Source organism: Amphibalanus amphitrite, unplaced genomic scaffold (assembly GCF_019059575.1).
Source record: "Amphibalanus amphitrite isolate SeventyFive unplaced genomic scaffold, NRLGWU_Aamphi_draft 001057F_arrow, whole genome shotgun sequence".
NCBI lineage: Eukaryota > Metazoa > Arthropoda > Thecostraca > Balanomorpha > Balanidae > Amphibalanus > Amphibalanus amphitrite.
Genome location: NW_024882551.1, coordinates 224169 through 251377, shown reverse-complemented (window position 1 = coordinate 251377; position 27209 = coordinate 224169). Strand labels below are relative to the sequence as shown.

Below are 27209 nucleotides of genomic sequence, written 5' to 3'. Positions count from 1 at the left end.
TAACAAAAAAATGATCTGTCACTAGACCATGAAATCATAAAACATCAAATTTATCATTCTGCATTCATGAAATAAAGCGATGTACTGAGCTCCATTGGTTCGGTTTCGTACTCTGTTTCAGTTTCTTGAGTTACAAGCACAAACGCCCTATATAGCTCATGGCACATAAGCTTCAAAAGCTTCTGGGTTCTTCATGCTTCTTCATGCATTTCTCCATCAACCCTATGTATGGCCTTGCATCTACCTGAGATCCTTCAGCGCAATAAGACATATGCTCCGCTACTTTCTCGGCCTCCGCGAGTCCCGAGCTCGCCGCACCTCCGCCGGCCGTGAGCTCATGAGTCAGTGAGTTCGCCGTGCTCACCCCGTTCAGCGGGCGCTGAGCCGCTCCCCGTCAGCCGTCAGCAGTCAGCAGCAGCTGCTGAGCGCCGGCTCAGCACGTGCTGAACTCAGCGGGCCGCCTCTGGCCGGTCCATTTATAGTGTGCAGTAAATCCGGCTCCGTGCTAACCACGAAACATTTGAATTTCACACCCCATTCAGACCTATTCTTCAGGCGGCTCGTTATATTCTGTGGACGTCTGTTTTTGACAGCGCCCTTATAACCAACTCGGTTATGAATTCAAAAGGAATAAGAATGCCGCATGCAAATCGGCTGAATGGGCTTTAGGACGGTTCAATACCAGCAATTAAGTGGTCTAATCATGTAAAGGGATAAAGCGGTGGCCGGGAAATGTTATATTTTTATTCAGGCGGCACAATGGCAGGTGATAGCTCTGTTGTCGGTAATGGGCTTTCCTTGTTAGAGCTGAGAAAATCAGCAAGTGTATTCAGCAAACACAAAAGTGTGCCACGCTAACCCACCGATTGAAACACGAGAGTAGTAAGCGTCTCTTTGAGGCTTTATTTCGCAGTCAAAACGAAACTGTTACGGCCTATATTAAAGGTTTGTAGGCCCATAATCTCTTCATCTCGTCAATAAAATGTCTCATATCTCGGACTCTTTGTGAAATCGTTTAGCTTTAGTGATATGGCCCATAAGTCTGAACGGCCAGAGCATAACCAATGTCTATCGTGCACCAGACAATAGTCTTTGGCACTGCATTCCTTTGATCCATTGCAAAATGCACTTTTAAATACAGGCTTTATTGTCACTCACAAAGCCTTGCTAACTTTGCGTCAGTCATTACCATGATACAAAGACTTACGGCGTAGTCTGCGATTCACACGAATGACCCTCATTGACGCATCTTTAACCACGACGCCAGGTTTCTCGTCGTTGTCACACCTCTCCGAGAACGGAGCTGCCAGCTCACTCGCCCTGTCCGGTTTGCAGGCCACGCGGCTGTAAACTGTGCAAATGTGCCCGGCTGAATAGAGCCCGGGTCGTTAGGTGGCCACAAGCCCGGCGCTAACCCGCCATCGGCCGTCCCGATGACCGCAGGCGACCTTCGTGAGATGCTCATCGGTTGGTAAAGGCCCGGTAAAGGAAGATACGTGTGGTTCGGAGTATGCACGGTGCCGTACCGCTCCGTTCCGTCTTTTCCGCGCTATTTCATGCCGTTTTGTGCCGTACTGTGCCGTGCCAACTACCATACCAGTTGTTGTTCTTATTACACCATGTAATAAAACAATACATCTCGCATGTTGCACACCAAATCGCACGGCATTGAAATTATTTCAGCAAACCATTCTTACTTCATGACATCTCATTAGTTGGTGTTTATATTTTATTTCCTAGCAGATCCGCTGCGTGGAACATGCTAAGTGTAGCTACTCATCCCTCCAAACGCAGACAGCATAGGCACCTTAGACACTCTGTTCTCACTCTCTCGTGCCGACAGTATAGACTATAGACACCCCAGACACTCTCCACCCGCCTCCTGCACCAGTGTCCGCGCGGCCGCGCGCTCTGACACAAAAGCGGCGCGCCCGAGGCGTTCGGCGCCGAGATGAGAGCGACTCGCGCCAAACAAAGGGTGCTCTGTAATTGGACAGTGTGTGCCACAGAATGATAGGCGGATTTACTGCCGCCGGCGTAATTGATTAGCTAAGGAGTGAAAGAGCTGAATGCGCTGTGTCGCGCACGTGCCTTTGTCTGCTTCGTTCGGGGGAGCACGCGCCACAAGGGTACCGAAGTATTGGACGGTGGAGGAGGAGGCGGGGGCCGTGCTGAGCTGGACCGGACTGCTGGTCCCGGTCTGGTCCGGTCACAGTCCGGTCTGGTCTAGTCTGGTCTCGGTCCGGTGTGGTGTCTGTACAGACTGTCACTCTGGAAGTGGACACCTCTACATCCTTCCGTTCACCAGCTTAGTGCTCCTGACCTGGTTACCGCACTGCACAATCTCTCCACATCCGTTCATATTTCTTAGGAACTGACCATGCGTGTGCCCCTTCCATGTGATTAATTCTTCATGAATACAACCAAGGTGTTCTTAAAAATGTCTATACCATCGCAAACGTTTCTGTCTTACCTCGGCTCATTAACCTTCATCCTATTAAAGTAGACACAATTATCAAAACATCACAAATTCATTAATCTTCACCACATTTTCATCTCCACAATCGACACCACAGGATTCTTGTATCCCTCCACCCACACCCTCATCGCCGCTCGCCTGTCGCCTTCTCCCCAGTGCCCCCCTCGTCTGAGCTGCGTCGCATCGTCTCCGGCGAGCTTCAGCGATCGCCGGCACGCTTTGCATTCATCTGGGAATTTTCCGTGGCGGGGCTGCCGGCGTCGTTCTACAGTGTCGGCACAGTCGAGTGATACCGCGGCGCCGTATGGTTTTGAAGTGCGACACAATGCCGACGGCCAACACAATGGCGGCTTTTGCCGGCGCAGCTCGACAGAGAGAGAGGAGAGAGAGAGAGAGAAGAGAGGAGAGAGAGAGAGAGAGAGGAGAAGGAGAGAGAGAGAGAGGAGGGAGAGAGGGGAGAGAGAGAGAGGAGGGAGGAGGGGAGAAGAGATAGAGAGGGAGAGAGGAAGAGATACAGAGAGAGAGAAGCTATGTTTTATAGGGCGAGAATGAAGGCAGGGAAGGATCAAGCTCAAATCAGAAAGATGTACATACAACTAGACAGGGCGGTGGAGAATATAAATATTGCACAGTAGACATGCACTGCTTTGATAATTCACATAGCTATGTTCTACCAAAGAAAGAGAATTCATGGCTCATACCATAGAAAAGATATATGAACTCGGCTTTTGTGACTAAAGGCGTCGTGCTTTTGTTGGTGGGACAGAATGGAAGGACGGGTGATTCATTCGCTGCGCAATCTCTCGGTATAATGAACCAAGCATGAGCAAATACGTGGTAGCGTAGCGTCCTTACACTACAATAGACAAACATCAGCGTACAAAGATACGACGGTAATTCTTTCACCCACAAATGTTTTACATGCGTTAGCAACACTTGCCAAGCATGTAAACAACGAATCCAACACATAACCCCTCAATGCCCTGAATGGCTACCAGTAATTCTGAAGGCAATAGCCGCTTTTCGATGCTCCCTATAGACAGCCATTAAGGGTAGACTAACAATGTTGACAGGGGCATATGTAGCGTTTTGTCGGCCACGACAAAGCCAAATGCGGCGTGCAGCGAACACGACAGGGCATCATATTTCTTTCTAATTGAGGCAGCGGCCCCACAGAAAAAGCGAGACTGATGCCGCCATTCAGGGCTGCGACCAGCAGCCAACTTTTTGCAGCTCATCGACTATCTATATAAAACGGACATAAACCGGCAGCGTTAGTTCCGAGTCATTGGTCACGTTTGTTCAGGAAACAGTGAATAACCATGGGTCGCCGACGCGTCTTTTTCAGCCCCTTTGCGCGCTGCTGACTCGATCAATAACCGTACTTTGTACTATCGCAGAATTCCGTCGTACGGCAGCCCAATGCCACTGTGGCTTCCCAGGAATATTTCGTAAGTAATGCATTGTCGGCCGGGCCGTTTTGTATTGTCGTCATGGAGCGCCATTGTCGCCTGCCGAGTTGGCGGCGTTCTTGGTCCGCCATATTGTTGCCGGCGCTTTGTGCCGCCCGATTTCTTCATTGTGGTCCGAGAATGGCGAGCGCCGAATCACGACAGCCTCTCGCGCCGCGGCCGCTACTCCGCGCCGTACTTTCATTAAATATTCTTTATAATTGTGACGTTCGATTCAGACCTTTCTTCCGCGGCCTTTTGCGCGCTATTCGCTCAGGTGTTCGGGGCTGAATGGCGCATTCAGGGATTTGGGGTCCGGCTCACAGCTCGCCGGAGCCTTATCGAAGCCGCCAGGCGGCACCACAATGGACCCTTGTATCGAGGCTCATAAACTTGGAAGACTCGGTATCGCATTGATGAGCGGCGATACAGGTAGCGAGCCAACAAAACCCGCCGGTAATCAATCCCTTTAGAGAGGCGAATATTTCTGAAGCGAAGCCTTTGGCTGGCCACTTGTGCGATTTTTCATCACAGCAAGCCACCGCGCCGCGGCGGGCCCGGTAAAGTGCTGTGAAATTGGAGCGATACGGTTTAAAAATAAGCTGCGATACTGACACTATAACACGTCTAGGATGAATACCACCCAATGCCTCATTTGTGTTAGGCGTAAGTGCTGAGCAAGAGTTGCTAAAAAAACATAGTTATGTTTCTGAATCTCAGTTCGTATCAATAAAGTGAATCGCATCGTATCGCAATCATGGGTATCGCGTCTTAAGAACGGCGCAAATACAAATAAGCACCTCCTGAAAATTAGCTACACCACAATCTCAAATCTTTCAGAGCATAAACACCCATTCACCTCAGCCATTGTATCATTGTCCTCAAAACACAACAACCTTCAGAGGGGCGTTGTTTCCAACTTTCATCGCACGCCTCCATTCCTCGGCGCTTTAGGCTCGACGGGAGTTTTTGAGTCGGATTTTAACGACCACAGCGCCGCGGATTATAATTGTTGTGACTAATCGAATACAGGGCGAGGTGACGTTATCCAGGCTTCATCTGGGCCGGCACGAAAACAAGAACACTAATCCGCGATTTCGGCGCGGCAAGATGGACTGATTGGCGGAGAGGAACTCGCCGGGGGTCCGACAGGGCCCGGCGGCCGGGTCGGCCGGGTCCTCCGCCCCCCGCCGCATTGCCAGGAGATGCTGAGCAGCGTGTCAGCTGCCTCGACAGAGGAGGAGGAGGTCTGTCAGACGGACGAGCGACCATGAGAAGGGTGGCAGATCATCGCGATGGTCTCTCTGACAGAAAGAAAGAGAGAAGAAGTGAGTGTTTTGTGAAAGGCATCAGCGGTCTGCGGTAGACAGTGTTGCTTGATCGAAAAAAGAAATAGGAATCCAGGCCCAATTGAATCTTTGTAATAAAAAAATCAAAGTCATCAATCTTTCATTAATTTGTACTAAAAGCACACAATTTGTATGCATCGTCTTATTTGGGACGAAAATGTTCAAACGTGTTTATGAACATTTTGTGCACCAGTGTTTTTTAATCAAACTGAAATTAGATACTTTATCGACTGATAATCAGCAGCACGGTTATTTCTCAGTCTTGCTCTAAATATAACGCATCGACGTTACAGAAAACTACACCTACTACCTACCTACCTACCTGCCGCGTTTCAAATGCGGCACGACAGAAGTCTTAGCTAGAAATTGCCACCACACAAAGTCCAGTTGACCCGATACAGACTTCACCTGCCACACCGCCGTCGAAACACCAAACCGCCAACTCATTTCAGCATATGATTTGACTAATGACCTCCCAACTGACAATATCTGACCACAAAAATAGTCAAAAGAAGCCCCACAAAGGCCACGGAGGCAAACAGACGCCTGGCATCTCCGATCTCTGAGTGTTTGTGCTAGCTAAAAAACGCGGCCGGCTCGCGACACAATCATATCAGGTCCTCGGCGGGCCAGGCTGGGACTAACGACAGCCGATATCATCTGCGACCAGCGCAGCCGGGCGCGGGGTGGCCCGGGGTGGGTAGGGGTGGACGCACCCTAATCGGTTAGCTGGCGTGGAACTGTGCGCCGCGTGACGTGACTCGGCACGGGACGAGTAACGCGCGGACGCACGTTTTGATGGACTTGCGTTATCGTTCCAGTGCTCGGGTCACATCGCTGAGCGCGTAGGGAGCGCTTTGTGCCACCCTCTCCACCCCTTCCCCCTTGTTAGCGTGTCGCGGCGACTAATAGGTGACAGGCTGACGACAAATTTTCTGGCATGAGTAGCAGCGGAGTATCTGTGTTTTCTCTTCAGAGAGCTGTCTACGCTCAGGTAGCAAAGGGATCCGATCCACTTCGTTTGCCTTTTTTATTCGTATGAGAATGAAAGCTAGTACCTAAGCATTTTAAATATGAATGCCTCAGTGACGCCAACGGCCAATGTGTGCATAATCCAAACACATGTGTACCGACGCTATTCGTTTGTTATACTTTGCTCCTGAATGAAGTCATATAAAACCCTCGCAATGACAATTATCTCCTATCACACAACGACATGAGCATTTAGCGCCCAGCCATGACCCCGAACACCTTCTTAACTACCGCACCGATGCAATGTTGCACCGAGCCCCACCCTGTCCACCACATCTGAGCGCCGCCAGGGACTCAACCGGTCATCATTTGCACCCAGCTCTGGCACCCACCACCGGGGGGTCCCACAAATCAGCCAGACCACACCCCCGCTGCACCCCATTTGTCACACGTAATGCGCCGGTATCATCATTTGGATTTACCGGAGAGTTATGCCTGCACGGGTGGTATTCCATTATATCGCCGGTGGTGTCCGGCTCGCTGCCCCTGGCGTCGTCGGTGTGGTGGTAGCGGTGGTCGGCAGGAGGAGAGGGAGCACAGTAGGTACTACGTGTGTGAGTTGAATTCCGACCGACCGGGTTAGGACTAGGAGCTTGATGGATTGGTGTTTGTTATAGTTCGAGTGCAATAGACGATGTGATCGACTAAACCATCCAGCCATACATTCCTCTTATCGAATTGGGCTTCATAACTTTCAAAGGAAGGACTTACTGCCCGAACTTACAATGTACAAAAGTAATTTATTTGCATAGTTATCCTAGCAGCAATTTACTCTGTGTTTGCTTCGAAGAATAAAAACAGCCTACATGCAAGTGTCTAAGTAGGTTTTTGCTCGTAAAACTCACATCTTGTAATTGCCATAGGACAATAAGAATTTATATCGAATGTGTGCCTATTATCAGGCTATGTCAAGCAGCACCAGAGACGGTACTTCGCCATTATCATGCCCCGCCTCACTACAAACACCCAGCTGCGGCTGACTATGGTCTCCGGATGTGTCCACGGGTGGCGCCGCTTTGAAGCACGTTTGGCAAACATGCAGTCTCTTGTCATACGGCCGTGACAGCAATGTGTGCACTGTGAATACATCAAGCAGCGTTCCTCAGCAGGCACGTGCACAGGACCCTCCCCCCCCCCCCGGCTGGACCGCGACGGCAAACTCCAAACAAAACGCGTCCCAAGACGGTAGACACGCCATGCTGTCTGCTGGCAGTTCTCAGGTTCCGGCGGGGGCCGAACAGACGCCCTCGCGCCAGCCGCCCCCGCCGCCGCCCCAAAACCAAACAGGGCGCACAGGGTCGCCTGTTTGTCGCACCGGGTATTTTCGGCGGCGGTCGCGCAGGGCGCGAATTCCAGCGCCGCCACCAGGTGTTTCAGGGAGATCAATCAGCTGGCTCGACCATTGTACCGTCTCTGTGCCATTCACACTTTTGAACGGAGCCTTTCAGACGCGCACAATGCGTGGTCATTTACAATTCCTTTCAACCGGCGGTGGCGGCGGCCAATCGCAGGCCGCCGTCCGCTTCCTGGGCGGAGCCTGACATTGTTCTCGGCCGATCGATTGGTCGGCGCTGGTGACGTCATGGCCGGCCCGGCTGAAGTGCCGACGCCGCACAATGCGGCCGGGGCCGGTCAGTTTTTTGGAAAGTTTGACACAAGCGGGCTGTTTCTTGCGCATTGAAGAAAAACCCCCGCGTCGGAGTGTCATTATCTGGCTGGTGTGTGTGCAGAAGTGTTCCGATTATCTGCAAGTGTTTACCAGGTAAGCTGGGTTGGTTGCTGGGCCAGAAGTCGCTCATGCTCGAGGTTTCGGGGCTGCAACAGTGCGCATGAGCGAAGCTGGCAGTGTGCCAACTCACTGCCGGGCTGCGCTATGGATGTTCGGTGTTCCCAAACATTTCAATGTAAAGCACAGATAACTGATACGCACTGATCATTGCTACGCCACGCATTCAATACTCAATGCTGCTTATTCACAAATCCCATGAAATAACCCAGGCTTCCAGAAAGACACATAAGATACGATTCGATGGACCTTTTTTGGCAATGCTGGAAGTCTGCCTGCGAAATCTACGTTCGGTGTGCCTTTTATTGCGATGGGTCTCACTTTTGTATTTTTCCGAAACTTCTAATGAATGTGGATCACGGTGACATCTTGGTTTGTGTTCCATTCCAGTCGCCACACTCGATTACCATGCAACAGATGGAGAGCGGTAGCCCGTCGCCGGCCAGTATCGGATCCAGCGTGGGATCCGGGTCCAGCGCCGGGTCCGGATCCGGGGCGGCTGGTTCCGAGAAGTCGGAGCACGTGAAGCGGCCGATGAACGCGTTCATGGTGTGGTCGCGGATGCAGCGGCGGCGCATCGCGCAGGATAACCCCAAGCTGCACAACAGCGAGATCTCCAAACAGCTCGGTAAGCCAGGGGCTGATGAGTGATGGAATCTCAGCACAAGTTGGCGAGTAGGGGCTACAGCCCCTGGAGATCGTGAAGTTTTGAGTGTCCTCGAAAGACCGTAATTGTTTTGAACTAGGGTGAAGTGTTCACAAATTTCGAACAATGTGATGTTGATTTATCTTTCAGTAACGTTGGGATATGCTTGATGATAATGTTAATTCATAACTTTTTTATCCATGCGACAGTTTCAGCTACTTTTGTATGGTTATAATATGAAAATAGTGCAATTAGTTGTTATATTCCTGTTAAATGTGTATTATTTAAACTACCAAATCAGCATGGCCAAATTAGAAAGAGCTTCCTACGATCTTTCCTATTCGTCACAACAGATGATAATTATCAGCTGTTGTCTCGACCGACCGATTGGTCGGTGCTGGTGACAGAAAGTGAAGAAATTGAGTAGAAAGTGAATGATTGAATAATTGAATCACTCACCTTCTGCCAACGTTCACACCGACTGGTAGTTTCGACAGGCAGAATTCATCTTCTGCCAACCTTTCATGGCGCGCAATGAATAATATCTCTGCAAGGCAGCCCGCAGTAAATTTAAATTCCAACTCTCCAACGGCGCCGTCGCCGCCCGCGGGCTACCCGCGACGAATCGGCCGGCGCGGTGCTAGCGGCCTGTGCCGCCGCGCAGTCGCCGTAACCGCCGAGCTAGGCGCCTAGCCGGCGTCGCAGTTCCCGGCTCGGCACAACCCGCGCGTCGCAGTCTCCGGGCCGCCGCCGGCCAGCCGGCACAACCCGCGCGCGCTGAGGCGCTCGGTCGTCGCTGCGAGTGATGTGTCGCTGGGGATTGGGTGTACTTTTGAACTGTGGTTTGGATGCCGGCGTGTGTTACTCGTGCGGGTGAAGGACGTGCTCTGAGGTGGTCCGCCGGCACCGCCACCGGAGGTGCCGTATTGCCCCAAAGTGGCGCGGAGCGATAGTTATGCAAATTTATCGCCACTGCGCGGTTTGTAAATTACCCAAGGCTAGTGGACTACCCCCAGCCACGCAACGGCAACCCGCGTTGGGCAGCGTAGAAGCCACAACCACCCTCGTCGTATCTTCAACCCGCACTCTTCCTCAGGTGCACAATGGAAGGTGCTCTCCGAGGCCGAGAAGCGACCGTTTATCGACGAAGCGAAGCGGATTCGGGCGCAGCACATGCAGGACCACCCGGACTACAAGTACCGACCGCGCCGCAAACCCAAGCCGATGAAGAAGAACGAGCCGTTCCCGTACCCGTACCCGCACGTGGCGCTGGAGCCGGTCCGCGGAGCCACAGGTCAGTGAAGGGAGGGGGTCAGTACGGGAGTTACGGGTCAGTGAAGGGAGGATTGTGTGTGTACTGTGTGGGACGGGACAGCTCAGCCGGGGTTGTTGTAACTGCCGCAGGCTCATAGGCGTTCGTGCCGGCTAGAGAAGAGTGGAGGCTGAAAGGAGTTTCAAAAGCTGTGGGGGAAGAGAGAGGACACTTGTTAAATATTGATCTTCACTAAGTGTATTTACAAACATTCTAGGAATTGTGTGACATCAATCACCTTTCATTTCATATTGTCAAGATAAATCGCATCAAGTTAAGCACAAATATTTTCTTAACACAACAATATTACATTTCCAGTCGACGGAAATCACTTAGTTTCACAAAAAAAACACCACTGACTGTCATTTGATCGGCCTCTTCACATCACCAACGTCTCACTGAAACACGGCACGAGCCAGCCATGGGACCACCTCCGACCATGGCGCTCTATAACCGGGTCCGTCCAGCGATATCTCAATAGCAGTCAGGGCCAATTTACCCGGCGTAAATCACGGCGCTAAGCGGCTCCTCCACGGGCCTCAAGGCTGCTGGAGGATTAGTGAGCTGAAGGGCGGCGGCGGCGGGGAGCGGAGGGCTGCCGAGGGACCACGGAGGGACCGCGCAGGGGTGGCCGTCCCTCCGTCCGACCATCCCTCGGAGGTGACGGACCGGAGCCGGATTGAACGCTGATCGATGTGTGCGCGCGGAGATAAGCCGAGCCCAGAGAAGATTGAGGAATGCCTGATTTAATTGTGGGGCGCGACGTAGGCAAGAAAAGGGTTTGGAAAAGTTGGCGCATCGGTTATTTAAAAAGCATTTAGACTATTGGATCTTTATCTTGATCGAATCACAATGTTGCAAGAGTTTGGTCATTGAATTGTTATTGAAACAGAAATGTTTTTTGAATTCTAATGATGTAAATTGTACCGAATAAGACCAGGGATAATAGCAATGGCATCACCACACTAGTATCATCTAAGCCCCTAACATCGTAAACATTATGCAGCTTATCATATGAAAGCCAGCTCACCACTCCGCTCCACTTTCTATTCCCGTTCTACCCGCCCCTCCCTGCTCTCCCCTCCCAGCCTCCGCCCAGTCGGCGCGGCGCCCGAGGTGTACGCTGCGCGCTGTCGACGTTTGCGGCGCGGCGCGCGGTGACGCGGCAGTCCCGGCGCGCGGCTGAAACAAAAGCAGACAGCGGGACGCCCCGTCTCATCTGGTGGCATTGTCTGACCGGTATTGTCGGCCGTGCCCGCAGCAGAGTCCGCCTGCAACTCACCGTCCGACACAGCGGCTCTGATGTCGCCTTTGTGCCCACAGACAGGCCAGGAATGATGAAATTTTCCCACACGATCGGCATAAGTGCGTTGAAATGCTTATATTTCGGAACATTGGCAATGTTTGCGAGGTAGCTGTAAGTAAATTGCATTTCATGCTTCCCATCATGAAAAATGTGACATCAACACATTTTGCTACTCAGCACTTCCAGACCTACGGTCGTTCAATTCGCTTCGAGGGCGGGCGGAGCGACCGCCACTGGTGCGCCATTACCGGCTCCGTGCCTTAAACGGCGCAGTTTATGGACACTTTGTTGTCGGAGGCGACCGTGCCAATTGTTTCCAACTGTGAGCGGTGGGCGATTCGAGCTCGACCGCTGTGCGCTCTGCGGTCTGGTCGGCTGCATGCTGGGATGCAGAGGGGTTGATTCTGGGCAGCACCTGGCTCAATTGGGTGGTACTGCGGATCAGGCTCTGTCTGAATCAGGTCACAACTACCTCTGGTTATCATAGTGATGAGAATAAATGCAACGGAGCGATTTCATGCGGCAATCCGGTGAATTTTTAGCACTAAATCTACCTTGGTTTGACTCAGTGTGACTCTCCATTCCGCCTACTCTGACTCAGTCGCAGTGTGACTCAGAGCTGCTGGCTCCGACTGTGCTGTTCGTTTCCTGTCCGTTTGAATCACGCCAAACTGCTGATCACGCCGGACCAATCGGACCCCCGGCGGGGAGTGTCCGGGCCAAACTGTGCGCTGAGAGGAGAGGTGTGGCTGGGAGGTGGTGGACCGAATGAGAGTCACTCTTGGAGAGTTCTGGTTGAGAAGTGGTTCCTGTTTGTGTGATGTGTTATGACGACACCTAAAAATAACTGGAGGTGATGGTTTTTAGATTAGTTACAACTTAGCGCTCCTCACCAGTAGCCGTGCTCTCTGTTTCACGAAGGAGAGCCCACTACTCAGAGCACTAGAGCACAGCACAAAACACATACCTATGCTGTTTTTAATTAACTTTCTAGCTAGTCCAGTCCTCTAGTAATCTAGTCCAGTCCAGTCCAGTCAAGTACTTGAAAATTCCGCTTAAATCTAACAACCGTTTTTTCTCTGTTCGCAGGATTCCCCGGCGCAATGTCGTCTTACTACAGTAACGGCTACAACCCATTCGCGGCAGCTCACATGGCAGCGGCGGCGGCTGCGGCAGCGGCTCAAACTGCCCAGGTGAGATGCTCAGACGAGCTGGGAGTGCCGGCGGCGCGGCCTCAGTGCACGGTTGTGAAGCCGGCACATGCTGGGATCGGAATGGGTCATTATGGGCACGGTTTGAATGCTCAACAGCTGACTGTAGGTTGCATTGGATGACAAAAGGACTTAGATATGAAGGGTCACTGTTAGTTCTAGTGAAAGAGGAATCAAATTTGTCCTTGATATTTATGTGTTTTTTGGCAGTCTTTGGTCCCAGTTCACCAGCCCCAATGACATTAACGAGCATTTTCGCCTATACCTAACAATCTACCATAATAAGAAGCAAACATTTCAACTGTTTTGCAGAATCCAATCTTTTTACTTCAAAGCTTAAATCCCATTCTGTTCATTCACAGGTCTCTGGTAGCTCGATGTATTACAACAACCCAGCGGCGTACTCCACGCTGGCGCCATCTCTTGGCGCGATGTCTCAGCCCACCTACACTAGCGCCACCTCGGCAGCAGCTCTCAACAAACAGTACGAGCAGCGCCTCGCCGAGTATCAGCGTGCCGCCACGGCAGACTTCCAGCAGCGTGCTTCCCCGGAGCAGCCCGCCAAGTACCCTGAGCCCAGCAAGTACCCGACGCCCGACCCTACCAAGTATCAGACCTCCGAGCTCGGAAAGTACCAGACCGCGGAGCTCAGCAAGTACCCGAGCTCCGAGCTCGCCAAATACCACAGCGCCGACCTAAGCAAGTACGCCGAGGCCAAGCCGGAGGCGGGCCGTGGATACGGTGTCGACGCGTTCCGTCCTTTCGAGGTCAAACCAGAACCGAGTCGCTCTCCCGAGTCGGTCCCGGCCGCGCCCCAGCTGCCCCTCGGGTACACTAACGAGGCCCTCGCAGGTCTGTACCAGCAGACGCCAAACCCGTACCAGTACGCTGGCCTGCAGGCGAGCCACGCGACGCCAGCGGCCGGGCAGCAGGCGGGGTACGGTACCGCCGCGTACGGTACCGCGGCTGGGTCCGGGGAGTACCGGAGACCGCTGTCTGTACTCTTCTGAGCAGAACGTGAGTTAAAGAAACTAAGACAGAAATTCAAATCGGACGTGTCTTTGTCCATGTCACCTACGCGTCCTAGCATATCTCCTTGCTTCTAAGGAGCCTGTCTTTAGATTCTTAGGACTTGCTAAAGCTGAGATAATATTCCATTTTCTAGAGTTTCTGCTAAGAAAAGTGTAAATTTACAGCTAAGACGACTGCGTAGCTGTACGGCAGCTTTCTGATCGGCTCGACTCCGAGCAACGTGTGGACCAATTGTCCTTCGAGGTGCATCTGTGATATGATTAGATCTAAGACTGAAACGTTGTTGCGATTGATGAGTGTTTCCCACTTGTTGGGAAAATGTCCCATGTTGTGTGATGTGGTTTGCCATAGGGTAAATTGAGATGTTCTCTGCTCAGGAATGCGTTTTGTATATACTTCATATCTTTATTCAGAGCTTGTAGTAAAGCAAGGCATTTCGTTTTTGTAGTTCCTTGATAGTGTGGCTTCTACGATAGATGCTTTAAGTCAATGTCAGTCATGGAGCGTATCTCTACACGTTTCAGTCCTCTTGACCGCAATGGTTTCGTTTTTCGTAGCCATTTTGTCAAGTGGCCGTCTATTTTTATATATTTATCGCTACCAACTGAAGTTCCTATCTAGACATAATCTTATGATGATTTGTCTTCTGTGAATGGTTCTGGTTTTGTATCAATTGTGCTAAGATGAATAAAATTCAACAAATGTATGCTCGTACATCAGTTAGCGAAAAAAGCGGCTTGGTAACGTTCAATGTTCATGTATGTCTCCTCTCTGTTTGTCTGTCTGTCTGTGTTTCTGTCTGTCTGTCTCTCTTTCTCTCTCTCCCTCTCTCTCTCTCTCTCTCTCTCTCTCTCTCTCTCTATCTCTCTCCCTCTCTCCCTCTCTCCCCGTCTCTCTTGCTCTCCTACCGCCGCTACATATGTGATTCTCGCCACCCCCTCTGATCATCTTTCCCCATAAGATCTTTTGATGAGAACCGACATAGACAAACATGTAATCGATCGGATCGCCGACACCACGATCCACTCTCCCAACTGCTGGCCACTACTCTCCAAAGACATAGGACCAAGTCAGCAGTCAAAATGAGCACATCGCTCAGCCGGCAGCCCCGGGGCGGTCCGCGGTCCTCCAGTCCGCAGAGTGGCACACCAGAGGCGGATGGGGTCGCGTGCCGACGCCGATCGGTGTCGCAATTAGCGCGGCTCTCGCGCCACTTCCGCCGGTGGCCAATCGGCGCGTTTCGCGCCATTAGCGGCGGCCGGGTGGTGCGCCTCCCGCCGCCCGTCAACTATGATAAACAGCCGCGGGCATAATACCGCCGACACCGATCGGTGGGTGTGCAGTCTGACGAGGGACGACGATCCGCAGCAGCCGCTGGTGTGGTCCGGCGACCACAGAGCGCTCAGAGGGGGCTGGATGTAAATAACACAGAAACTGCACTCACAAAGGTCTTTTCGTTTATGTGTGTAAGACTTAAACGAGACGGTGACAATCGAAACGCCTCTGAATGACTCTGGATAGAAGTTGTCATGCTGCACTTAATAGGACACAAGACATGTCTCCCTTACCTCGTCACACTCTTATCCCCCCCACCAAAAAAAAAAAAATGTTGCTGCATCGGTAAGTGGAACGTATGCTGAAGAGGACTTTCAATGGTCTTTAGAGAAAACAAATTGCGACATGGCTACATTGAAGGAAGAAATTTGCTGCACTTATGCAACATGACGAAGCATTTCATCGAATGAAACCCCGTCCTCACAAACCCACGTTTTCTGCAGCGTTGGCCCACATCAATAGCCGCTGGTTCTGAGCCGGGGAAGTATATCATCGGCTCCGACGATTCTTCGACAGAGGCGAGGCAGAATCGAACTCGACGGAGGCCGGCCGACCGACAATGCGGCCAAAATTACCAGGGGAGCAGAGAATGGTCGAGCAGCGGTGCAGATTGGATTTTCACAGCCTCTATGGCGACATAATACCAAGGAGACGTGGAAAGCGGGGAGCTTTAAACAAATCTGACTGAAAGAAAGAAGACAACATTGAGACATAATCCTGAATGAGACTATTATCCGCTCCCTCTTTGATGAAGTTCTTTGATCAAGGAAACCGCTCTCGTCGGGACATTCTTAATAAAAAATTGCAGCCTGAAAAAAATGTTTTGCCCTTTGCCGAATAGGATGGAGATTAATTGTAAAGAGAGAAGAGTGTTTGAGGATGTCTTCTGACTATCTTCAACACGTCTTATCCTTTGAGTTTTGCGCCATTTATCTGCGTTTTTTGACAAACACACATCACTGGCTCATCAGACTATTCAGCGCAGGCAGGTAACGTTTAAACGAAGCACTTATTTTTTATGCATTGACATTACTGAAGCAATTTCCAAATAATGACTCTTGCTGTTTACCCTGCTGAGATGGTTGGCATAAGTTTATGTGCCTTGTTCAGCGGGGACCTTTATTAACAAAAGAAACTTACCACTGCGGTTATTTCCTGTGATAGGCGTTGAAAACCAAAATCTTATGATGGGCGCAAAGTGGGCAGTAATCGCCACGCCGTGTGTGGATCGCTAATGATTGTAAATACGAAATACATACACACAATTACGTCATTCAATTCAATAGCGAATGCTCTTCTTAACAGCCCAGCAAGCCTAACAAAGCAGTTTTTAGTTCCTGCCACAGACCAACTGAAGACGAAATAGGCATTCGAAACGCGTTTTGGTCTGTTAATAGATAAATATAATTGAGGAATAAACTTTGTACTACTACTTGTCAGCATGAATCAAAACAGGTTTTAGTTATTTGTGTCATCTTTTTAGCATAGCATATCCTACTGGTTTGTCGGTCTTTGATGCAATGCGGGCTCCTCACACTGCGGGAGCGGCACTCCTCCGGCTCTCCGGTGCTCTGTCTACTCAGCACAATAATGGAATCCATTAGCATGATTGATTATCCGAACGGCTGCCCTCTCATCTTGTCTGCGCGCAGCTTTTTTGCGACAATGATCCGGGCGTTTTTCCAGAATTCGCGCGCCATTCTCATTTGTAGCGTCGCTTCCGGGGCGGCCGGCGGCGCTCTGCGACGCATCGTAGACGCTTCCGGCGCATTCGTCAGCGTCGTTAAAACATCGCGCCGAGCGGCGGCCGACGCCCGGCGCAGGATGGCAGATCTGCATCAGAAAGCCATCGGCCCACCGTCTGTTTTGATCTGCGCAAAAAGGCCAGTATTGATGTCCTACCATTGGTCGAGGGTGAGCGGGCACGCCGTGGGCCCGGCGGGGCGCCGGCGGGCCCCGAGCCACCGATGGGGTCCGTTCCGGCCCGCACAACGAGTTCCGACGGTGTGTGCTAGCGGTAAAGATCCGGCCGCTCGACATAGGTACTTCCGGCATTGTTCCAGCGCTGGGGCGGGCTGACGATGCCGGTGCTCATGTTTTGGAAGCTCGTGAGCAGGGTGGTGTGACGCTCTCAAGTGTTGTGGAGGTCGTCGGAGGCGAGCAAAACATCCTCGTGGTGACCGTTGCATCATGGGAAAATTCCGGAACGTCCATGGCATCCGACCCTCGAGCCGCCTCAAAAGTCGTGTGCCTGTGTCTCGCGGTTGACTTAGGGCCGACTTGGGTGAACGACGCGTCTCGGAGAGAGAGGAGGGAGATCGTCGGCCATGTTATTGTTGGCTCAAAGCCGCGCCCAAAGCTCGGAAAGAAAAACGAAAACTCCCTCAAAGATAACAGAGCCAGAATACAAACAGACCGATTATTTTGCTTGACTCCCTCTTTGCCGGCCGGCGGCGCGGCGCCATTGTGTGAGATGAATATCCAAAGTAGACAAATGGCAGGCTATCACGCCTATCTGTTGACCGTAAATCTCGGGACGGGACTGGAGATGTTGACTCAGATGTACGCCGTCGAACGGGGCCGTGAGAAGAAGGCGTGGAGCAGGAACTTCGGTAGAAAACTGGGTGTTTCGGAAAACTTGGACGTCCCAGAACTATTAGGAATCTGAAATCAAGTAGCAGCTTTTGGACACTCAAGCATTGAAGGATGTTTTCTTTACGACTCTTAATGCAATGTCATTGAGCGCGGGGCAGTGCGGCATCATCTTATGTCAAACGAATAATTGCATATAAATATATTCATTATTCACTTAATTATTTATTCAGTTTCATGTCATTGCATATACTCCTGACCCTTCAATGATTGCCCCTTTGGAGAGACCCCACATGAAAGTTAACAAGTTCCCTGTTCACCTGCCCCCCCCCCCCCCGAGTTTCCAGGGCTTCTGAATGATATCCGGTGAATAAATGTCATTCAGTGCAGTTGGACCAGCTTCCTCTATTTACCGTAGCTCAAACATCTCACCGTTCCACGAAGCCAGAGAGTTCATTCAGCGTCCATGGCTGGGGCAGCACTGCCCGGAGGCAGTCAGCAAACTCCCCCTGTGTCCCTGTTGCCGATTTGGTGGCCGCGACTCTGAGCCGAACGCGGCGCACCGCATACGAATGCGTCGTGTCCCTTTCTGCGCTGACAGCGGCACCTCATATAAAAATAGCCCGAGGCATGTCAACACCACTGCGCCAATATGATCTTCATGTGTTTTGTGTGGCAACAATGCGCCGGCTTTGATTGAATCTTTCCACCCTTTGATAAGATTGCTCTGAAAAGCCGGACCATAGAAATCTTTGTCAGCGGCGCGAAATGGAGTTCTGCGTTACTGGAATAATGCGGTTAGCGGTGCCAGGGAGCCCATAAGCAGTGGCCGAGTGAGACGGCCGCAGTGGCGGAGTGAATAAAGACATCCCCCGGGGGGATCTGACGTGCCGAGATTACACCAGAGGGACGGGTGATTGGCGGCACGGGGGACCGTTACCCCTGCAGGGGACGGCAGGAGACCCACCGCCGCGACCAGAGGGGGATTAGTCAACGCACCAGAGATAATCAATTGGGCGGCATCTGGTTTGATTTGGAAAAGTGAGGGATACGGTTGAGTTAAACGAAGTGAGTGTGTTAAGGGTCAATAAATTTATGCGTTGACGTAGCCATTCAATTTACCAGTGAAAGTCTTCTGCAAGCATCAAACGATTAATTTGCTTATTTTCATACATGCCTGATGTAGGACGCCGGTAAAAAGACAAAAACTTGAGATAGAATCTTGAATTGACTTAAGAACGAATATACCGATAGATGATTGCGGCGTCAGGTGACGTAAAATGTGGAAAGTCAACCGTTCGAAATTGCTGAGCGCTAAGACGTTATAGCTTGTCACCCTACCAATCCCATCCTTAAGCGCAATTACCCCACCTGCCAGCCTACCGGTGCACCCGGCTCGTCCCGCGGCCCTCCGCAGACGCCCGTCGCCGCCTTCTCACACCTGTGCAGTGCTGAGTCAACATAACGCCCGGGTGTCTGTCTGGCCGGTGGCGACGCGGGGGCCCGCGTCCGGTCGCGGCACGTGCAGTGCATCTGTGCAAACGCCTGCAGCGCGGCCCGGCACCACTCCCTGTTGTTAAACAGAGGACTGTGTTTGACCGCAGGTCACGACCGTGGCCTCTGGGCCGTCGGAATAGGGAGGAGAGCGCGTGCAGTGTGGCTCTCCCGACGGTCCTTCACTAGCGTCGGAATGCGCTGACGCCGTGATTTTACAACATACCACCTTCCGACCTCATGACTCGACTGGACGGGTGGACGCTGCAGTTAAATTCCAGAAATGGTTCGAGCTGCGAGCCGTGAAGGCGTCTATTGATTTAGTCAATAATTGATGGTGGTTGGCACTTGGTGAATGGCAAAGAATGGAGCGCGCTCGGCTGTCGGGCGCACCGTCCTGTTTATCATTCCGTGTATGTTTGGTTTACCTTTGTCCCACTCCCACTGCATTAGGCAGACAGACAATGCAACGCCGCTGCCCTTCGTCACCATTGTCTCGGCCAAGATGGATCGTTTTATGGCGAATTTACAAGACAAAATGAGCCTTATTAATTATACAAGAGAGCCGCATTGTGCGGGTGACATCGATGTAGTTTCCGGGGCGCGGTGCAAATGGGTCCGCCTGTGTCTATCGGGGTTAGTCGGGGCGGTCGCCACTATAGCCACACCTGATTGCGTCATATTGATCTGGTCCGGGGGTATTGTGGCTGTCATTGAGCCGCCGCGAGGAGAAGGGATCAGCCTGGGAGGGGTGTCGGAGCCGCGGAGGGCCGCCGCCACACCGGAGGCTCTGACGAGAGGGATGTCTAGAAAGCTGAGTTGTGGGGAGACTGTGAAGACTGATAAGTTTAATTGAATCAGGTGCCAGTCTTGAAGAAATAAAACACTAAACTTACCTGCGCTTATTTACAGTCCGTGGTTCGGACACGTAATAATGGAAATACTCGGGAATACCTAATTCACACGCCTAGACACAATGATAACATGATCACGTGAAATAAGACACAATAAACGAATATAACGCAAAAATATGACACAAGAAACGGGGGAAAATATGGAGATTAAATTTTCGTCTTCAATTTTTAGTTTTTTCTCTTCCTCTTGAGAAAAATTAAAATAATGAAAAATTATGCGCGTTTTGGTTTAAAAATGTTGTTAAAGCCAAGACTAAAAAACGGTAAAAAATTTCATTTTTCAAGCATTTTTATTTCACATAGTCAACGAGTTAAAATCAGTTAGGGCGGCTATGCGATGACTTTTGCATGATTTTTTCGTTGACAAATGAAACTATTTCCTTTTTTTAAATATGATATTATTGATAATAATAAAAGCGACAACCAAATGAACAGCACACACAAGAGTGACTTGGTTGCCATCCGCCAGCACCCGCCCGCGCGGACGCCGTTGCTGGCTCACTACCCCCGCCGGTCAGACGTCGTTGGGCGATTGACAGAGCGGATCTGCACGTTCCCATTCACCGGCCGATAAAAACCGAACCACCGCGCCGATCGCGACGCGCTCCATTCAGCGGCGATCGCACCAGTCGCTCGTCCATCACTCGGCTTCAGTTCCAATTAAAAGGCATTCTGCGGCGCACGGGCCGGTGCCGCGCCACCTTTGCCCACCCCGTCACCGGCCCGGAGACACTCGCGGCGCGGCAGGCCGCCAATGCGACTATTGTGGCGCCTGGGTGGCGCGTGCGCCGCATATGTCTGTCGTAATGTGGCGCAATACTGGGTAGGCGCGACCGATTAGCACTGGCGTCCGTTTGTATAGGAGCTGAGGACGTCTGAAAGCAGTCAGTTTTTGCTGTCAGAGACGATGAGCCGTGTAAATTTCTGGTCACATGAGTATCAAAACATACATTTAGCACTCGGGGCATTCCACGTCAAATCAAACACCGAAATCCGTCATCCCCTTCGATTTTTCTGAAAATTTGTAGGCAGACTGGGCATGGTTCAAAACTGAGTTACGTATAATATTTTCGAAATTTGATAACGTATCGCTGAGATATAGGTCATCGAATATAGCGAAAAATGCCACACATCAATTTTTTAAATGGCTATAACTCTGGTTCCTTTTCTGGTATCAAAATGATATTAACAGGGTCTTATAGGCAATTGATAAGGCTTTGATTTTTAAGTATCAAATTAAATTGAAGTGACCTTGAAATGCATTTGACCTTGAATTAAAACAGAAAAATTTAAATAGCAAAAAACACGTCACCTTCGATTTGGGTAATTTTTACATATTATGTCCGTCACAATGTTCCTAACCATCTGCGAAAAAATTGGAGTGGGCCATTCATAACTTTCGCGGCAAACGCCGTTTTCCTGCATCAACATCACGCAACCGCGCGTGACCTTGAAAGACAGAGTCAAGACATGCTTGCTTGTGTACACTTTCTGAAATGAATGATTGCTGATTAGTGATATCCCAAACTCTGCGAGAATGGAAATGCATAGTCATCGTAGTGAAGCATTCACGTTCCATAGTAAAAGTGTCTCAGGCAAACGGTATTTTGCGGTGAATTTTGAGCCGTGTGGAAATGCATCATGAAGAAAATTCAACGAAAACATTATCACGCAACGATATCTTCACGTCTTTTGATCTTCACTATACGAAAGAACATACATTTTTTAGTATGTATGGGGAATTTCTAGTTAATCCAATAATAAATATGGCAGTTAGAGGCCTGCTAAGAGTAACATGTCGCCGGCTGAGGCGGGCTCGGCCGATGCGGGAAACGCAGCAATCACAATTTTGTGTTTACACGTTCATATTTCAATTGTTTACCAACCGATTTTCAAAATTCTTTCACCATAAGATTTCCTGTACATTTCTTAGTCTTCTCACAAAATTTGACGCGAATCGAACGTAATCAGCGGTAGGGAGCGCGATGTAAAGACGGAACCGTTCCGTTCCGTCCCGGCACAGTCTACAATTCAGGCGGCGGCTAGCGGTCGGCGCCGGCTGCCGAGTCGCCGCGTTGCTGCAGCGACAGGATGTTCACTTTACACCGCTATTACTAGAACAGTTGTGAACCGATTTTCTTATTGCTTGCACGATGAGATGTCCAATTCAATTCTTGACAGGTAGCCATAATTAATTTCGCATTAATCTTATGAGATATTGGCGAAAAACAGGAGGGGTGGGCGAAATTCGTTCTTCCCCCTCCACTGCGCGTGCTAACATACGTTTGCATATGTGCAATTTTCTTCAAAACTTACGAATGGCCCACTCTAATTTTTTCACAGGTTGCTAAGAATATGGTAGGCAATAAAATATATGAAAATGAGCCAAATCGAAGGTGACGTGTTTTTTGCTATTTCAATATTTGTGCTTAAGAACAGAGTTAAGCAAATTTCAAGGTCATATATTTAAGTAGGTGCAATTCTAAACAAATGCTTAAGAAATAACCTAAACAGTAAGGTTTATTTCATTCAAATCAAACAAGTACAACCAAAGTTATGGTCGTTCAAAAATATAAAGATGCAACATTTTGCAAAAATTTGATGCCCTATATTTAGAAGACCTGTGGTCAGAATGTGCAAAAAACATCAATGTAATGTCCGGGGCCACACAGGAACTCGGTCACAAATTTATAATGAAATCGCTGATGGTAAGGTGCAAAACAGCCGATTTTTGTTCGATTTGACGTGGAATGCCCCACTCTTTTCAGCTAGGTATCCATTTTTTTTAAGACGGACTAACGGTACAGTAACGATGGTAAAGATATCCTTATAATTGCAACTGCGTCATTTTTACCTAGACATAGATGACGAACCAGGGGCACACTATTGTTTTTGAATGCCTCGCTTAAGTGTTTTGCCATTAATTTTATGAAAAGTAGGATCGAAAGACTAACCGAAGCTCATATCTGCTTCTTCAAAGTCAATCAATTTAAAGTGGGGAGCACAACAAAGCTTGTTGTCAATAAAATTCAATACAAGTCTTCGGCGATTCCAGATTCTGCAAGTAGCGTGCACTGTATAATATGCATGTTTATGTTCTCGACTGCTCTTTCCTTTCTCTCTCGCCGCTATAACCACTAGCATGACTACGCAATATTTCTCTACAGAACCGTCGATCATTTCCTGACAGCCCTGGTAAAAGATACACGTTCTTCTCTATGATCTGCAGCCTTTCAGACCAGCCATCCGAAAAAGCAGAAATGGTGCAGCATTCACCGAAATGGCGGCTGTGTGTCGGCGTCTGTAGGATATATTTCTCCCCGCGGACCCCCTGCCTGCATCATTAGGCCCTCGGCGGAAGACAGACCGCCATTTTGTTGGCACACAAACGGTGGATCTGGCAGCATCTGGCAGCGCCACAGCTCATGCTGCTCTCGGTGATGGATGACACCATAAAGAGGTCGTTTGTGGCGATCGTCCGTCACGTCCGAGCCAACAGACAGCGACGCCGCGGAAGGAGCCGGGAGTCCGACCTCCCTCGACCCCTCCCTCCATCCCCTCTTCCCCGAGTCTCCCTCCCCAGGATCCTCTTGTCCCTTTCAACACGCGCCGCCACCAATCCGACCTAACCTACTGTTAACGCCAGACCCCTTGAGACCCTAATTTTTCGCGATTACTTTTAAATGCGTGAAGGAATTTCAACCAAGCTCAGGACATGGCCGTTTCAAGACAGGCCGAAACTTTTACAATTTAGATATTTTATCGCCATTTCAATATTTCAGGCACTTGTCATTGACTCGTAATGTTAAATTTCGAGCAAGATTTTCATCCGGTGTGTAGAGGCTATCACCAGTCAGTCTGTGATACGTTATGACGTCACAGCTAAGCCCCGCCTCTGTGGTCTTGGCCTGCGGCGGTTTCGGGCCGGCGCGCGGTCACTCTCGCTGTGGCGGGGAGCGGGGACGGGCGACGGTCGAGCTTCTCCTTCATCCATGGTCGAGCGGTGCCGAAAGCCGGCGGAGTTGTGCGTAGCGTCTTGGCTGACAGTGCCCAGAGAGCGACATGATGACTAAGGAGTCATAAATGCTCAATGCGCATTGCTTCTACAATGCTGATATGTTCGCTGATATTTTTTTTTTATATATAAGCTGCATATGACGGGCAGATGGCATATAACTGACATAAGGTTAGGAAACATTCACCTGTATTTAAAGCCTATGGCGTTGCAGATAATGCGATGATGGGATGTCGGATGTCACCAAGTAGCTGCCGATTTGTACATCGCTATGCAACCATCGAACAACGCAATAATAAGTTAATTGCCTGAGCTTCACGTCATACGGCTCGCTCGTATTTCAAACAGATACCCTACATCGAAAATCGTATTTGTTAGGAATCGTTAACGTTTGTTCGAAGCACGACTGAGTAGTAGGTTGAGGAGTGATGGTCCTCTTGGTCCTATATACAAGAGTCAACAAGAGCCTAACATTTACTTGACCGTCTGCTGCAATTGACTCATAGCACGTGAAGCGTCAGCGAAATTCATAGTCCTTCACAGATGGCAGGGGTGTCGTTTGTACAGAGGTCGCTGATGGGCACGGGTCAATGCCGCAGTCGTGGGCGGAGCCTAATGTCATATGACGTAGAAAGCCTCTATCCAGGATGGAAAAACAGTTAACATTATGAGTCAATGACAAGTGCCTGAAATATTGAAATGGCGATAAAATATCTAAATTGTAAAAGTTTCGGCCTGTCTTGAAACGGCCATGTCCTGAGCTTGGTTGAAATTCCTTCACGCATTTAAAAGTAATCGCGAAAAATTAGGGTCTCAAGGGGTCTGGCGTTAACAGTAACCAGAGTCAAAAAGGCCAGTGCGGGCTGATATAACTCGAAACGCAATATCGGGAAGAATGTAGCCTATTGGAGAAGGGAGAGACGGCTCATTAAAACCGGAACACCCCGCCAAGTCAGAAGCTATCACACTGGCATCCATCTCCCTGGGACAGGTCGACCTGACAAGTTTTCTATGCCTTTTTATCGTGTCACTGTCATGCATCACATCTACTTTGTGGAGAATGGATGGGTTTGTAGGCATTGATGTAGCCTTTAATGCGGCTACATGATGAAACTATGGAGTGTAATTTTACTAGGAACAAATATCCAGTGGCTGTCGTTTTTAGAAAGGTGTAATTTGCAGGAGCACAGCCACAGACTATGTCGTTTCCAAACATATGTTTACTTTTTGTGCCCGTTTATTAGGAGCTGTATTGGAAGCAACTAAGGACAAGAGAGACATACCATAGACCACCAACGGCCTGATTGTATTCGGGTAGGTATCAGTCTAAAAATCCAGGAAAGTTGGGTAAGTGTAGGCGTGATAGCTGGAAATGAAACTTAAAAGACACGCCCCTTCATCATTGAGGGCAGAAAATATCGTTTGACGTGAAGAGGTTATGGCAGTGTCACCGACACTGAAAACTGAAGAGAGTCGAGACTGGTGCTTTTTACGAAAGTCGTCGGTCAGGATGCCCTACGGACGTGTCGCTGGAGTTAGACGAGGGCCGGGTGATGGCAACTGTGCACCTGGGGGCTTTAGAGTGCCCCTTTGGGGTTGCAGACGCATTATTGGGGATGCATACACAATACACATCCACACCCATGTGCTAGGCTAGAGCCTCAAAGAAAGGAACAGGACAGCTGAGTCCTTTCTGTCAATGTGGAAATTTAACCCGCGCCCCAACGGGGGGGGGGGGCTATTCATAGCCCCCTCCCGTTTTTCTGCAATAACTTCTAAACTGCTTGACGTATTACCGCCAAAAATTCAGTATCTTTGGCTTCATCAATTTGACACATCGTGTCTAAATTTGAACTTTGCATCTATCAGAGGTCGGCCGAAAATGACGTCAGAGTGACGTCATGTTCGGCCGATTTCGACGCAAAACATTGAACCACGGAAATCGCTCCCAAGAGCTCAGTTTTTGAGCTAGATCCAATTTCTTTGCTTGAGAGAACTCAGAATGGACTACGCTATCAAACTGCAATCTTGGATTTTGAAAATTTTGAAAATTTTGAAAATTTTGAAAATTATATAGGGGAAAGTGGGGTAAGACGGGCAACTTAACTTTGGAGCCATTTTTCGGCCGGTTAGAAACATCATTGAAACGGGAAACTGAGTGAAAACCTTTTTTAGACATTTTACTTCCATTTGCCAGAAGATGAGGCTTAGACCTGATTCAACAAATAAACTGCAGCTATTTTTGCAAAACCTTGCAAAAACCCGTCTTACCCCACCCCCATGGGGTAAGACGGTCACATGGGTAGGGCAAGACGGCCAGCTTCTTTCACCGACCAGCACAGCTCGCAACAAATGCCCGAGATTAGCCGCATTGATACAGTCGCTCGTTGGTCTCAAGTGCTTCGGAAATGGCAGTATACGAGATTCGTGCAGAAGACGTATGCTCGTATATTGGCCCTAGTTCAGAAGTCATGAAGTGTGAACCGTTTTTCACATTCATTATTCGAGAATAAACTCTGCCGAAGGAATATTGCTAACATGTCTGTGAGTATTGGAATCGAAGATATTCTTATTAGAAATGCTTCTTTTTTTCCTACAGCAACAAAAATATTTTCACCATTACAGACCCATTGGATTCATAGTTGCCCGTCTTACCCCAAACTCAATGTCAGAAGTTCAGCACGATTTTTCTCTGTGGACAATTTGATGCAGACCTATCAAATACGCGGTAAATGAACACTGGTGGCACATGAGTGTACCACAAGTGATTGCGAGTTTTTAACTCTATAGTGCTGCATACAAAAGCTTTTTCAATGAAATGAGTGTTTTAGAGAAATCAAAATAAGAGATTATCGACTGAACACAAATTCACCAGACTTCAATGGTGGTGTGTAGTGAGAAAGGCAATTCTGGTCCTAATTTTTCTCGCTCGTAGCGCTATTGGTTTGGTCTGCAGAAGGGGTTCCCGTCCTACCTACCCTGCCCGTCTTACCCCACTTTCCCCTATAATTAATATTCAAAATTTGTATTTTTATCTTTTTTTTAAAGTTTTTGACTTTTCGAAAAAAAATATGACTTATGACTTATGACTTACTTTAGCAAGTTTTAGCCACATATCTACTAAAATGGCCAAGTTATACGCATTATAGCAAAAATTTCACAATTTCAAATTTTTCCAATCAATTTTTTCATTACGAATTTGACATCATACACCAACATAAATAGCACCATCGTGTTCCTGAGCTCAAACTGCAT

At 49.5% G+C, this 27209-nt stretch overlaps 1 protein-coding gene across 1 annotated transcript; it reads left to right on the top strand.

The window, feature by feature from the left end:
• The first annotated feature begins 7937 nt into the window (after nt 1-7937).
• On the top strand, nt 7938-14308 carry LOC122369626 (protein SOX-15-like). Its single transcript, XM_043344516.1, has 5 exons — nt 7938-8073; nt 8488-8725; nt 9840-10037; nt 12451-12554; nt 12935-14308. Exons 2-5 carry the CDS (start codon nt 8506-8508, stop codon nt 13580-13582), a joined length of 1170 nt encoding a protein of 389 aa, XP_043200451.1. The 5' UTR covers nt 7938-8073; nt 8488-8505; the 3' UTR covers nt 13583-14308.
• Nucleotides 14309-27209: the final 12901 nt, after the last annotated feature.